Source organism: Aptenodytes forsteri, unplaced genomic scaffold, assembly GCF_000699145.1.
Source record: "Aptenodytes forsteri isolate BGI_AS27 unplaced genomic scaffold, ASM69914v1 Scaffold84, whole genome shotgun sequence".
Lineage (NCBI taxonomy): Eukaryota > Metazoa > Chordata > Aves > Sphenisciformes > Spheniscidae > Aptenodytes > Aptenodytes forsteri.
Window position 1 is genome coordinate 1,178,659 of NW_008795492.1, and position 15,360 is coordinate 1,194,018.

Consider the following 15,360-nt stretch of genomic DNA (forward strand, 5'->3'; position numbering starts at 1 on the left):
CGGGACCCCCGTGTGCGAGGAGGGGGTACCTGGGTGGGGACGAGGGCAGTGGGGACACTGGGTCAGATTGGGGTGGTGGGAGGCCACCCACGGGTGTGTGGCTGGGGGGACCCCACTGTCCCTAGGCTGCGGCATCCGCTGTGGTGGGGCTTGTGAGCCTTCCCTGGGGGTGTAACTGCAGGGGCACAACACGGTCCATCACCAGTGGAGACCCCACCCTGCTGCAGCATCCCTGGCGACACTGCCATGGCAGGTAGTTGTAGCTGGTCCCTTGACCTGTTTGTGACAGGTGGCTGTGCTGCTTTGGAGTAGGCGACCCTTCCCGTGGGCCTCGGCAGACTGGGGTGCTGGGCTCCTGCAGCAAGGTGTGAAGCGGAGATGTAGCCCTGCCTTGCACCTGACTCCAGGCGAGGGGATGTGCCTGGGACAGCCGCAGTCGGCCCTTGGCAAGGGTTCGCTCGTGGCTGGGGGTTCCCAGCCGCGTTGTCCTCTGCTCATCCGGCTTGGGACGACATGGCAGGGCATGACGGTGTCTCGCCCTTCTCCTGGGGTTGATGAGTGCGTTGCAGCAGCTTTGCTCCCTGGGATCGCCCAGCGCCTGTTGGCTGTTGCATCCTTCTCTAAACCTCTGCCCTTCCCCAGCCCCGACCCTCCTGCGTGGTGTGAGCGAGGTGGATGCACACAGCTGGTCGTGTTTGCTCTCCTTTCATAGGTCCCTGCATTTAATCCCTATATGGCACTGGTTACTTGTTTACCTCTTCTGCACTGTAATATTTAGTTCTCATTTCTGTCCTCCCATTTCCTGGCGGAGATTTGTGGGTGGTCACAGAGGCACTTTTTTATGGTGCTGTGTGTGCTCTTGGGGCTGGTGGCACACAGGAGTGGTTTCACATCACCGGTGGCTGATGGTAGCCAGGAGGGCTGTTTGACACAAGCCTACCATGCGTCCCTGCGGGCCATTCGGAAATGCCACTTCCTTTGCACAGCACGTGCTACAGCGTTCGATCGTGTGGCACGGCTCCAGCTGCTTCGTTTTAGAGAAATTTAAATATTCTTCTTGCAGCTTTGCTAAACCACTGTGGCTTTGGCTGCCGTGGTTTGGCTGCAACTTTGCAATAATAAGGAATGATAAAGCCCTTTAAACCATTTAGGATTTTCTTGAAACAGTTGGTCCATAGATATCTGGTAATCACTGTCTTGTTACATCGCACTGCAGCATTTCCAGTCTCCTAACTTGTGTTTCAAACAAGTGGTGGCCTTTTCACCGAGCACTGGTTTCCGAGAAGTTTAAAAGGGAGGCTTGGGCTGGAACGTGGTCCATGGGAGAGTTCTTGGAACTAAAGGCAACTTCTGCATCCCAGCTCCTTTATAAAAGGCTGCTCTTGTCCCTGTCATGAGCATAAAGCTAGAAACCAATTTCTACATGTGGAAGAGTAGAGAAGGGGTGTGGGGGGGTTGTGTGGGTGTTTTTGTTGTGTGTTTTTTGTGTCGGTTTTTTGGTTTTGGTTTTTTTTTTCCCAGGGATTCTCTTTATAGAAAGACAGCCGGGACAATTAGGAAACTCTTAGACATTAGACAGAAAGTGATAAGAAAGACATTTCAGCAGGCATCTGAAATGCTACTAAGTCTCCAGTTATCAATGAAGTGGGTCAAGTATAATGTTCCAAGGGTGGCTTTGTGAATAAAACACTGGCTTGCGATGATTATTCCTCTGCTGTAGATTTTCTCCGTGACTTGGGGGAAGTGGCTGCAGTGCAGATTTTTCGATCTGGAGTGCATGACTCAAGTTTTAAGCACTTAACTTCTATTTTTTTGTGTTCTTCAAGTCACATCTGAGGATGAGACTGAAGGTGCCCAGCTACCTCAAGTGATGTGAACATAATGGAGAGTATTCTGAGTCTGTGCCCCTTCTGAGAAATGTTGCTTTTAATGAGTTGGCATTGAAACTGCTTTTATGTGGGCTGAATCTGGAGGAAAGTCTTTTTTTCCACTGTGGCATCTAACTGGAAAATTTGGATATGGTTTGCTGTCAGCAGCAAGTAGTTGCTGCAATTAGAGACGGGTTATTAAAGAAAAGAAAATAAGTGGTTGCACGTGATACCCTGTTAGCAAGGGGCAATGAGCAGGATTTTCATGCTCCAGGATGGTTTGGGAATTCCGCTCCTGGGGAAGGAGGAGCAGAGGGAGCTTGGTGGGGAGGGACTGGAAGCAGCAGAAGCTGATGCCTGGTCAGGAGGCCTCTCCTTCCTCTAACATTTTCAAAGTACTGTCTTGCCAGAAATCCAAGCTCATCCCAGGCCGGGACATGTCATGGCAGAAAATTTAAAGTTATTTGAGCATTGCTAACCTGTTTTTGTCTTTTTCATTTTGTTCCCCTTGCTTCATCCTGGATGTCTAAAAGGACAGTTGGAACCAATAAATGAGGTGAGTTAATCTGATGATTCACTCTCCGCTCTGTCTCCTCGCTCCATCCTGAGGGGATTGTCTCGTATTTTCTGACTCTTTACTGATGTCCTAGATATAAGTAATGCACCACATTTTGGGCTGGTAATTTTTTTTTTCTTCAATGTTCAGATTTTGTTTATGGAAAAAACTCTGTGTTTTACTGGAGCAAAAAGAAATGTTCTGGTGGAGTCTCCTCTGCAGATCTGCGTTCCTCAGAGGAAACGTTCCTCAGATAGTGCCTTTGTATTTGCACACTCGTGAATACTGCAAATGTTTCAAGTATTTTGGGGGGGGTATCTATGGAGAAATTCTCACATGCTTTATTTCTTCAGCTTCTTAGGAACATTTCAAGGTCACATACAATTGTAAAGCGATTCGACCCTGGATGTGCACGTGCTGTGCTCTTGGCAGCTGCGTGCCTCTCCCCCCCCATTACTACAGAGTGATGCCCTTTATTAGCAGTGCCCTTGTGCAGCTTAATGAGCCTTCTTACAAACTGCAGAAGTTGGAGCTGGCGTGGGTGGGAAACGGGCTAAGGTTTGGCTTTCTGCTCCTCTTGAAGCAAGCAGAGCTTTGAAGTGGAGGGAAGGCCGTAGGGATGGCATGGAAATGGGGCAGCAGCCTGTTGCCCCTCCGATGGGGTGCTCGCACCCCGTGGTTGTAACAGCAGAGGAGCGCTGTTACAGGTGATGCTGCCAGTGCCACCATGGAAACCTAAGAAATGAAATACTTTTCTGGGTCAAGTAACTTCTTTAAAGAAAAAAAATCATTGAAGATTCTTCATTAAATTAATCATCATAGCAGAGGGGAGGCATGTGGATAGCGTGCTTTTGCTAATCCATTTTAGTGGCAAGTTTGTCGGGTTGTAATGCTGTTATGTGTATAAATCATACAAATATTACGTGCTGATACGTCTACAGGGACGAAATGTGTTCACGTTGCTGTGTTAAGATTTTCAAATTAAATAGACCCTTGATGGATTAAATTGGAGCTTTCACTTACCTTCTGTTTTTAATTCCTTCTGTTGTACATTTCCCAATCTATTAGTTTGTTGATGTGTGTGAAAGTATAAGCATGTTTCCACTCTAGCATATTGCTATGCCATAGTCTTTTGTAAATCACCCTCTTGCCAACCTACATAATAGTACATCGCTACTAGAGGGAAAATACCTGCAGCGAATGCTTATTTTCCTGCCTTGTTATGGCATCAGTGAAGTTGGGCTGGTAACTGCGTAGCACTTGTCTGTTGATATAGATGGAATAAATATAGTTCTTAATGTTCTGTTGCAGAAACACAAACATAAATACAGCTGAATGTTATTTCTCAATAGCTATTGATGGGTTGTAATCTTGTACTTTGGTTTCCAATGGCTTCAGGGTCTGCTCGCTAGAATCTCGGATCTCTTGCTGTGCCGGTGGACTTGTAGAAATTGTTGTCAGAAGTGTTTCGACTGTAGCTGTTGTCAAACAAATGAAGATGAAGTTGAAATCCTGGGACCTTTTCCTGCTCAAACTCCAGCCTGGCTGTAAGTTTAGAATCATAGAATCATAGAATCATTAAGGTTGGAAAAGACCTCTAAGATCATCAAGTCCAACCGTCGACCCAACACCACCATGCCCACTAAACCATGTCCCTAAGCGCCTCATCTACACGTCTTTTAAATACTTCAGGGATGGGGACTCAACCACTTCCCTGGGCAGCCTGTTCCAATGTTTAGCCACTCAAATTGTGCATCATTTAGATGCACAATTTCATAGCTTTAACTGAGGAGTAGGACTCTTCAGCTGTGATGAGAGTATTGATATGAAATGGCGATAGGACATTCAGAGGACACCACGTAGAAAGGACAAACCTCCTGCTGAGGGTGGGAACGTAGGCTACTCAACGACAAGGTGAAAAAGGGCAGCCCTGTTAGCTCAAATAGTAAGGTTAGTCTTTGTAAAACGCTTTTCTGATGAGTAAGACAGAAGCTATTTTGTAAGCTAGCATAGCAAGCTGATAAGTGGTTTAGCTGTGCACCCTTTTCTAAAGATGCTTTTCATCTTCAGTCCTATTTCCTCTTCAAATGGACCAGCCCTTTGGAGCACTTCAACTTAGCTGAAATGCTGATGAGGTTGTTTTGAAACATTTTCTTATCCTAGCGTAAAGGTGGTTATCATATAGGCAGATGAAAGGCCTACCGCTTGCGTGCTTTAAAGGGGAAATTCATCTAAAGTTTCATTTAGCAAGACTTGATCTCCTGCATCATCTTAGTGCTCTTTAAGATTTCCTCTTGAATCATTAAAGAACAACAGCGGCAATGCCGGGTTTTATCTGGCGCTTTGATTAGTGTTTTTGCAAATCTCTTACAAAGAAAGTCAGTGAAGACTTCCCTGTTTTAATCCCTCTCATTTGGGAATCTGCAGCAGAGGTGACCCCGTGGAGGCATTACTGAAACCAAGAAGGGAGCAGAGGTCTCCTGTCTTTTAGTGTTTGCTCTGTCGGCTGGGCTGGGCTGTCTTCTGTGAGAGCAGATCGTTTGATGGACACAGCTTCGGTGTGTCCAGAAGCTGTGGCACAAGAGATGCCTATTTAGTGCCTCATATGATGCTCAGAAGTTGGTACCTAGGCACTGAGACATTCAGTTAATTTTATCTACTCCTGTGAGTACCTACTGTTATTCTGTGTCAGGTCTGGAAGGTCCATGTCTTGGTAATGCATGAAATAAATTGTCTCATGTTTAAATCGCAGATTTGTCTATATACTCTTTGGAATCCAGGTAGAATAGGATGGTAATTAATACTGAAGCAATAAAAATAGAGATGTTCAAGATGTGTTAGAGTGGTTTTTAAATGTGGAGCAGCATATTTAAGTCTGATATATGCCTAGAAATTGATTCACCTGCAATTAATGGGAAATGGAAACAAGATCGATGATAAATAGGAAGGCATTGCACACAGGAGAACACAGTGATGAGGTTGCAGTATTGGACATAGGAAGATTGCTGCAGGAACAATTACAGACTTGGGAACAAGTAGCTAGACTTGTTGTGAGGGGATGCTTCGGAGTTTCTCTGGTGTGCTGAGGAGCAGAAGGGACATCATGTGTATTTGGGGTGTGGGGTGATTGTCCCATGGTGTAGTTTTTGACTGCTGGATCCATCTGTCTGGCTAAAGGGGCATTGTAAGTGTTGAAGCTCTGTTCTTCTTTTGATCTCAAAACTCAGGTGTATGGTGACTTTGCAGATGAGCTGGACTTTGCCACAGGCAGAGAACATGGAGACCTTTGGACTCATAAAATGCTCTCTCCAGCCTGTGTTGTTTTCCCCCAGTCCTGCTCCAGCTGAAAGCCTTTACGATTAACTTATTGGAATGGCCATAAGCAGAAGACAATGCGGTCTGAAAAAAAAAAAAAAGCTTGGTTCTTCAACCATGTTGTGCTTTATGCTGCACCTACTCATGCTAGCAGCCCTGGGTAGGGTCCCTGGGACCCCAGCCTAGGTACGTATCCATCCTTCCTTCCAGCTTCAGGCGATCTGGTGCAGTTAGGGTCTCCCTGTTCTGCTCTAGTGCTGAGAGAAGGCGAGTTCCAAGAGGTAATGCCCAAGAGGGGCGGCAGGTATCCAAGAAGAGGACACATGAGAGAAGTAGCTTTGCTTTGCGAGGAGGCATGGATGCTGCCGTGCCTTAGGATCACTGAAGTCACCACCTCCTCTGGCACTGTTGCAAGTCCTGTGGTCTCTAAGGACACCTGTTAACACACGTTGATGTGGAAGCTGGAGATCAGGCTTTGCTTGCTTGAAAAGGCTGTTGGCTCCTCTTCTTGAGCTGGGATGGACCCAGGGTGGTGCCAGGGAAGATGGCGATGCTTTAAGCTTCCAGGGTGACTTTGTTGGAAAATGGTGAGGGAACCCAGAAATGAGTTGAGTGAGGAGGGCAAAGAGAGCAGGGGAGATACGGAGAGGGAAGGCAGCTGAGGGGATGTGATTGAGAGGAGACGGCAAGAAAATGAGCCTGTAGAGGAACAAGAGTCTGGAAGACGAAGAGGAAAGGAGAGTAAGAGGCAGGAGGCAGAAACGGTGTATTTTGTTTGCTGATCAATAGGAGGGCCACGCTTTTTGTGTGTGCAGGTTTAAGGTGGAAACGATCCCACGCAGCCTTTGCTGGCTCAGAATTCAGAAGCCAAAGAAGATTTCTATTTTCACTATGTTGATCTTATACTCTTAAAGCTCCGTTTGCGTTTCTGGAGGTAGGAAACAATGTCTGGAGTTAGATGTGTGAGCAGAGTAAGGGTTTGGAATTGGTCTCAGAATAAGGTGTTTAATGGGTATGTTTTTAAGTGCTCAGAGATCTGTGTATGCCAATTGACCCCTCATCCTTTTCTTTTTTTCTTTTATTTTTGAAAAGGGGGCTTTTGGGTTCAGTGGAAACCCCTAAAATGGGAGATGGATTTGACACCACCATATTCTGCATTTAGATGCGTGCATTGAATTTGGGAACAAATCAATTGATTGTATTCCCTGCTCACAGCCTGAAAGTGTTTTAAAAATAGATCTAGGTTTTCAGCTGAGATCTTTCCATCTTGGCACTTCTTCGTGGGCCCAGGACACTGGTGTAATGCAGAATGCAATTTGCTCCTTCATTACCTCCCCTCCTAGTCCCCAGGGGAAAACTGCTTTTACGGTCTTCATTGGCCTACTAGCAAACATCTGAACGCCCGTGCTTAATAATCCATCCTTTATTTTTTGCCTGTAGGTTTTCCGTTTGGCAGCTCTGAGACACCTCGTTGTCCTGGAAATTCAGGAGGGGACATTAAAGCTGCAAGTTTAAGCCCTTCCTCTTGGGAGCCTGTTGATTTTTCTCACTTTCTGAATTTTTTACAGTGGCAACTTAGAAAAAAAAATTCTTACTGAAGTGAGTCTAATTGTATTGACCTGAATGCATGGTAGCTTCTTGTTATTTCATGAGGAGCGCTTGCATCCTGGTCTTTGCAGAAATGGGCTGGGAGCGAGGGTGTATGTCGGCGCTGCCTGTTGTGGAATATTCTACATAAACCCCAAAGATAAACGGTGCACGGTCTGTGAGACTGAGTTGAAATCAGGACGCGACTCCTCTTCCCAAAGGTTCAGTTTAAACAGAAACAGAGCTGCTTTAACCAGGGCCAAACTTTATTTGAGGAAAAATTATTGTGGCTCAGTAGCAATTTCCTTACTAAAGGTCATCTGTATGTTATTAACTCACTATTACGTTTACCCGCTGTAGAACATCCTTAATGCCTCTCTTCCTGATTCCCTTTTCACCCTGCCTTCTCCTCATTCTGTGCATTTGCTTCTCAAACACAAGTATATCCAAATGCTACCTATGATTGTGTAGACCCGCATTTAGGGACAAAAAAGCTATTTGTGTTCCATGTACTGATTATATGTCAAACTGCATGATTTGGACTGCCTTTAATGGGCTGCAGAGTTGTGCAAATATTGTACGCCTCTTTCAGCATAGGGTTTGGTTTTGATTATTAGCAGACTTTTTTTTAATGTGGATGAGTTGTCTGACTCTGGGTTGGTGAGATTTGCATGGATCCTGCTGTGAACTTTGTGAATTTGGATAAGAAATTCCAGTTTAAATCTATTTTATATTTGGGGGGCCTTTTCTGTGAGTTTACTACTTTTTGCAGAATATATTTATTGCTCTAATCCAGTCATTGGTTACTAAAGCAAATGATTCAACATATTTTGTTTATACCCAACCGAGCCATGCACGTAGAAAGGGTGAATCGGGAGCAAAACTCACACGGTATTCCTCTTTGATTTGCTCATTTCAAGCTGATGCTTTCCTTGTGATCTGCTGCTGTTTTTTGGAATACTCTGTACTCTGTCTCATGGATTAACCAAAAGGCTTATTTTGCATGATGCACCACACATCACATACCATTGTGTGATTTTATTTCCATCGGCAGGTGTCTGCCAGCTGCTCCCCTCTGAACATGCAGTTGGAGACTTTATCTCCTCTACTTGTTACTGTCTGCTCTTGCGCTGCTTTCAGTCAAGGTTGGGAGGTCCTGACTGCTTTTGTGAGCCACTGCAGCTGTGACATGTTGAGGTTTTTAACCAGAATGTTGTTTTATATGAAAAAAACATGTGTGTGTGTATACATATAAACTGAAATGGGAATTACACGTGGACTCCTTTGATGCCAGTCTTCTGTTGAGTCTTCTCAAAGATGCTACAGCTCTCACTGCAACTTGCTTTGTTATTTAGGTCCTGCCAACTTTCCTTCTCCCACCGAGACCCCTGGGCAGTAAAATTACTATCTTGTGAGAATCACCTCTGCTTTAAGGAAGTGGATAAAAAGCAGCCAATTATTTTAAAAGGCATGTCAATAAATAGCTGTGAATTAATTGTATTTATAAGATCGAGTTTTGAAACCTTAGTGGTGTACCTGCAAAGCAGTATTTTACTGAGAGAGGTGTGTGATAGGTTTGAGATGTCTTGAGTGTGGTGGTTTCCCATGCTGGTTCATTCCTAGTGAAGGCTGTGCTTCCAAAGTGTAGCTGTGAATTTACAGCAATAAGCTACTGTTTGGGTTTTGTGGTTTGTGGGGTTTTTTTTTCCCCTTTTTTTTTTCTTAAAGACAAATATAATACTTCTGATCAAGATCTGAGTCACACGTGCCCGTGTGGCCTGTGTCATGCTCTAATACTGATACAACTGTTTGAAAGACAGGAAGAAAGATAATCTGTTTTTTACATGGGTCTGAAGTCAGTTGCTCAGCTTTTTGCTTGCCAAATAGATCAGGAGATACCCCACAGCATCTAGGGATGTGCATCCAAGATTAGAGCCAAAAGACCAGAATGCATTTTTATTCTGTATATACTCCTTTTACTGGGTTGACTCACCCAAAGGTCTCTCGTTGTAACAGGATAAGCAGCCAAAATGAGGACAAAGATGGAGACTCTGATAATACAATCAGTGAGCTGCCTCCCACTCTTCAGGATGTTTCCCCTGACAGAAGGCGGTCGTCTTCAGATGCATCACGGTCCACTTACAGCCTCACAAGGCGGATTTCAAGTAAGGTCGTCCTTCCAACATATAATGTAATTCTTGTGGAGAAGAAAATCAAACTGTAGTGCTTGCTCTGTCATCTTTTAGACAGGGAATCAAGTCAAGTTGAAGGTACGTTGATTAAAATCTCATCCTGTTCTGCAGGAACACAGGGGAAGGGGCCAGCCCTGTTTTTCTTGCTGAAGCATATGCATGGTAATTGCAGGTGAAAATGGACGGGGGGGAAAGTGTAGCTCAGCTTGCACTTCGGCGTAACTAAGGGTGCTATTAATTGTTCGCAATGTAATGGTGAAAAGTCCCACTGGGTAGCCTGCTGTGCTGGGCATCGCACAGACATAGAATAGCTGTACCCAAAGAAGCACAAGTTGACTTGCGCCTGTAATGGCTTCAGCTGAGTTTCTAACAATCGTACTTGTGCATTTCTCTCATTTAGGTTTAGAGTCGAGGAGGCCAAGTTCTCCGTTAATTGACATTAAACCTATCGAGTTTGGAATAATAGGAGCTAAGAAAGAAATAGTTCAGCCAACTATCCTGCGAAAAACCTATACCCCAGATGACTATTTTAGAAAATTTGAACCAAGACTGTACTCTCTTGACTCGAATAGTGATGATATGGACTCCTTGACAGATGAGGAGATCTTATCAAAGTATCAGCTGGGCATGCTGCATTTTAGCACTCAGTACGACCTGTTGCATAATTATCTAATAGTGCGAGTCATTGAGGCTAAAGATCTGCCTCCTCCAATTTCTTACGATGGTTCAAGGCAAGACATGGCTCACTCCAACCCCTACGTGAAGATCTGCCTTCTTCCTGATCAGAAGAACTCCAAGCAGACTGGAGTGAAACGCAAAACGCAGAACCCGGTGTTTGAAGAGAGGTACACATTTGAAATCCCCTTTTTAGAAGCCCAGAGAAGAACTCTGCTTTTAACCGTAGTGGATTTTGACAAATTCTCACGCCATTGTGTTATTGGCAAAGTGTCAATGCCCTTGAGCGATGTAGACCTTGTGAAAGGCGGACACTGGTGGAAAGCCCTTGTGCCTAGTTCTCAGGTAACAGAATTTATCAGATTATTGCCACAATTTTTCTCGCTTTTTTTTGTGTGCAGTTCCTTTGCTTGTTGGCAAGTAATGCAGTTTCTAATTAGTCATTGTCATCTTGTTAATACAGCATCTGCTGGGTTGAAATAATGTTGGGCCTAACTGGTCTTATAGCTAATACTGTGAGGTAAAGGAGCTGCCCTCTTTCATATTCAAAGGAGGTGGCATGACAAAAGATTCTGTGTCAACTCTAATGAGAATAAATCAAGACCGCTTTGGAAGCCTGCACCTTTTGGAAGATCACTGCAGTGACCTGCGTCCATGCCCAGACACTGCAGTGACACTGTCCCATCTGGGTCACCCCTGTGGTTGTTAACAAGACTGTGCTTTGGGAACGTGAGTTGAACCACTGGTGCCAGTTCAGTAGTAATTTGATGCAAGAAAGTGTAGAGAAGACACAATCTCTACAGACTTAAGGCATAATGCATGAGCAAAAAATTGCAAGGTAGTGGTAGATTTATTTTCGTCGTGTCCCTGAAGGATGTAAACTTGCCATAGATTTTGTCTCATGTAAGTGGCACGTTGCATGCATGCAAGTTTGAGCATGCATATTGGACTAGATTCAGCCATCAGATGGGATGAGAGGAGAAGGTGTAGAGGGTCTGTGTGCTTCCACATCTGTTCTCAGGATAGGGCCCCGGTCAGTGCCACCTCCTCTCCAGCCAGGAAAAGAGCCGCTGAATGGGAAAATCTGAACTTTGCAACCAGGAACGGCGGTTAGTTACCAAATTTGCTACTAGCCATATGACCCACATAGCTAGAGGCATAGGACCCCGTAAAAAAAACCAAGCTAAGAGCTTGGCATGAGCGTCATCTCAGGCATCTGTGCTAAGGACAGGAATACCTCTCAAAGTCGGTATAACACGATTGCCTCTCCCAGTTCCTCACCAGCTCTGGGATTGCAATTTCTAAGTTTTAGAGCCTTCGCTGAATCAAAACCCTGCGTGAACTTGGATGGTTCACAGTTTCTTTGATTTTTATGTGTTCACAAAAGGGTGGCATAGCCAGAGGTATCGGACAAGATGAACAGTAAATCATTGGCCTCACTGCTGATTTACAGTGTGGGTCTGAGAGTCTGATTTGGAGTGGAAACTTGTGATCAGACACTTGTGGAAGTAAAATCTACCGAGCAGTGTTTATACGCGGCCGGGTCTCTGACTCTGCTTTGCCCTCTCTCTGTGCGCAGAGGGACTGGAGAGCACTTTTACCTTTTGCTCAGACCTTCTGCAGTGTGTAAGGGAGAAGATTAAGATCCCTGATAACTGCAATAGAGCCCACTAGATTTTCCGTAATAGAAGTAGGAGTGTTACGGGATTAGCCTGAACATTGTTCGTGCAAACAGGAAAGTTTTGAAAGTTGTGCACAAGTCAAAATCGTGGGGTCCCTGAGTGTGTCTTTGTGTAGGACATGTCTCCATGTTAGTGGGATCTGCTTTGCTCAGTAGAGTGGCAGTGGGGGGTGAGGGGACAGCTGTGTTACAAAATGATTCATAAGGAAAATGAACAAGGACAGATATTCCTGGGCTCCCCTCACTGCCTGGGCCTTTTCCCTAAAAATGTTTATTTACAAATGTCTGCAACAATTTTTTTCTTTTTGGTATTCGTGGTTCATCACAGGCTCTGCGTTGTGTATCTGAGGACAGAGCTCTCCTCTTTGCATCCCGTTATCCTCCCGTGATTTACACTATGCAGCCTTGCTTCCCCCCCCGCCCCCGCTTTTGCATGATAAAAACTTCTCTGTATTATGTATCTCTTTATTAGTAACACGGATTCATTCCACAGCTAATACAGACCTTGATTAGACAAGATCATCTCTGCCTTCGTGTGCCAAGCTTGGAGCCAGCTCTTCCTCCCTCCCCCTCCAAAGTTTCATTGAAAGCTGCTGCTGTTTTCAGCAGTGCTGTCTGCTTCACCAGGATTCAAGATAAATTATTCATGCAGAAATTGGCATTTCTGATATTTATAAAAGGAAGGAGAAAAAGAGAAAACTACCTTTGAATGGGCAGGCCTAACCTTACAAGCCTTTTGCGTTTATCTGCTTGCTATCATATGGAAAAACTTAATTTAAGCAAAAAGTCCTTCGCACCTTGATTACTGAAGTGGCTTGTTTTGGTCTTTTCATACTTCCTTGTTGTTTTTGGCTGGGCCCTCGCTGACAGACTGCAACTGCAAAGAGAACAACAGTACTTGTACTAGGATATCCAGGGACGATGTTTGGTATCATCTTCCCATGTTTTCTCAGTGATAAGATTTTTAAAGTTCGTTGAATAAGGTGTATTTTCTCTTAGTAGTGATTAAGTTAAATGCATTGATCAAAGGGTTAAAATAAGTCCTGGAAGAAGTAAAACAATAAAGCTTATTACTTTGAAAAACTGCATTTTAATGTCTTTCAATAACAGTGATGCTTGTGCTAGAAATTTGTGAGGTTTTTTTGATTGCTAGTTGGAAGATTCTGCCTGTGGAATGATAGATTTGACATGTTGACAATTTTCTTTATACTTATCACTTTTTTGCTTGATTAGTTGAGGGACGGACAGCCTGTATTAGTTTCTTGTTGGATTGAACCTGAGTCGCTTTTGATCATGAGTCGATGAAAATTTTCCAGGCTGGGTTGGCTGCCCCGGGGCTCTGACACGGAGCAGCAGCTGGCAGCAGCACCCCCCCAGTGATAAAGATCGTGGTGGAGAAAATGCTGAAGCAGGTGCTTGGGAAACCAGTAACAGGCAGGAGAGAAAAAGAGACAGGCATAGACATCATATGTAAAGATGAAAGACACAAAATACGTGAATTTTTTTTTTTATTGGCATTTATAGACAGAAACATGATGAGCTGGAGAGATGGAGAAAAGTGAATCCAGATGGCAGGAGCTGTGGAGAAGGTTTTCTCTTCATACCAGTGGGAGTAGGATGGGGCAAGGTCTGTGGAAGAGCAGAGAAAGCGGCCTAAATGGTATCAGCTAAGATGAACATCTGTTTTGCACTTGCTGTATCCACCTGGAAGCCATTGCCATGGGGTGTGCTGATAAAGGCAGGTGCTAAGTCTTTCTCCCACCCTCGCACTGAGCCCCATCAAGCCCAGAGCTGGGACACTGCTTCAGTACAGGACTGTGCCAGCACAAGTGAGCCCTGCTAAAAAAGATGGGGGATGCCAGCAATCTGTTGGTGCCTGTGGCGTCGGCAGGGACGGGTGGGTTTCTCCCAGGCTGAGGCATGGTCCAGCTTCTGCAGCTGATGACTCTATTGACTCCACTGCGAGCTGGACCAGGATAAGCTCCTTAGGGCTGTGAGATGGGATGTACAGCTCCTCAATGGGTGAAAGCCCATCATCATTAATAGCAGAATATCTCTGTTACCACTTCATGGAGTTGCTTGTTAACTAACAGCCTGAGAACGTACCTTGAGTGTAACGAGGTGGGCTGTGCAGCATTGTCATGCTCGTTATGTCGGGAATGGGTTGTCAGAGAACCCAAATATGGGTGAGCAATGTGCTGTCCTCTCAGCCTTGAGGACTCAGCGCAATAAAACCCTTGATGCTAAGATTCAGGCAAAAGGCTGTATCTGTGCATAAGTGCTTTTTCAGCTTGGATTGCGTGTTCAGCACTTGGTGGGATTGAGTCCAAAGCAGAGGCACAGGGGAGCTGCCGTCCAGTACATCATCAGAGCCAGCAACTAAGCAGAAGGACCTATTCCCTGTAGAAAACGTCAGTGCAGGTATTGCCAAATTCTTTATCCCTGGTAGTTCTGGGAGGCTTTTTCTTGCAGAGTAATTAATATGTTTCTAAAGCGCAGTAGCTGCTTATGGAGTAGTTCTTGAGTCCAGTCCCCATAGGAACACTTTGCGCTCCTTAAATATCCCCTTAAATGTGTGTGGCTTTGCTTAATTACCATGAATGAAGTTGGCAGGCCTTGCTGTAGCTGGGTTCAGATTCACACATTTCACCGTTAAGATTAATTCTGAAACACATGTTCAGGACCCCAAGTTTTATTGACATATGATTCATTTCTCTTTTGGCAGATTTGAGTGGGCAGGAATAAATGTTTTAGACCAGCAGTAATGAGAGCTTGGAGATCATTCTGCGAAAGAAAAAAAATTGCCTAGTTGTGGTGGGAAAATAGCATAAAAATTCTTTCTCCCCTCAAATTAAGCCATTTTTATAGTAGAGGGGGTACGTATTGGACTTGCTTTTTTAATTTTGTACTATGAGTGCTCTAGAATGACGGTCATTTTTAAGGAGCTGTCAGCTTCTTACGTTCAAAATGGTATGTGCTTCACAAATGGAGTGGCTTTCCTGCGGCAGCTCTACAATTTTTGATTCCCATCTCGGGATAAGCCTACAACAAGTACTGCACTGTTGTTCTTACCGTGCCTTGGTTGGGAAGGAAAAGGGAGAGAGGAATTTGAAATCAGGTAATGAGTCATTTCGGAGCATTTCTTTTGCGTGTTATGTTGAAATCTGCTGTGCAGCCAGGTGGTTATGGCGAGTGGCTTGGAGGCCTCCAGTTGTGCGTGTACCAAGTTCGTCCTTGGCACCCTTGTTCCTTGGCTTATCCATTGCAGCCCTGAGAAGGGGCCATCCTTGGGGAACGTGGCTGATGCCTTGTGTTTGGCAGCACAGCGTATTATTGAAAATAACGCCAGCACCCCTCTCTCGTACAGGCATAAAGCACTGGACTGATGTAAAAGTGGCCAGGCAGAGACTTGGTTCAAAGAGTTGACACAACTCAGGGCTGTGTGCATCAGTGTGGAACAGTGGTCTGTGTTCATGACACAAACAT

The 15,360-nt window shown here is 44.9% G+C and overlaps 1 protein-coding gene across 1 annotated transcript in view; it reads left to right on the forward strand.

Annotated features, from left to right (window-relative positions):
• Positions 1–415: 415 nt before the first annotated feature.
• The window catches only part of SYT17 (synaptotagmin 17), a 37,593-nt gene continuing 22,648 nt past the window's right edge, over positions 416–15,360 (forward strand). Inside the window, exons 1-5 of the mRNA XM_009281688.1 lie at positions 416–671; positions 2,402–2,424; positions 3,823–3,971; positions 9,343–9,491; positions 9,919–10,538. Coding sequence (XP_009279963.1) covers positions 416–671; positions 2,402–2,424; positions 3,823–3,971; positions 9,343–9,491; positions 9,919–10,538 — 1,197 coding nt within the window. The remainder of the gene's footprint in view (positions 672–2,401; positions 2,425–3,822; positions 3,972–9,342; positions 9,492–9,918; positions 10,539–15,360) is intronic.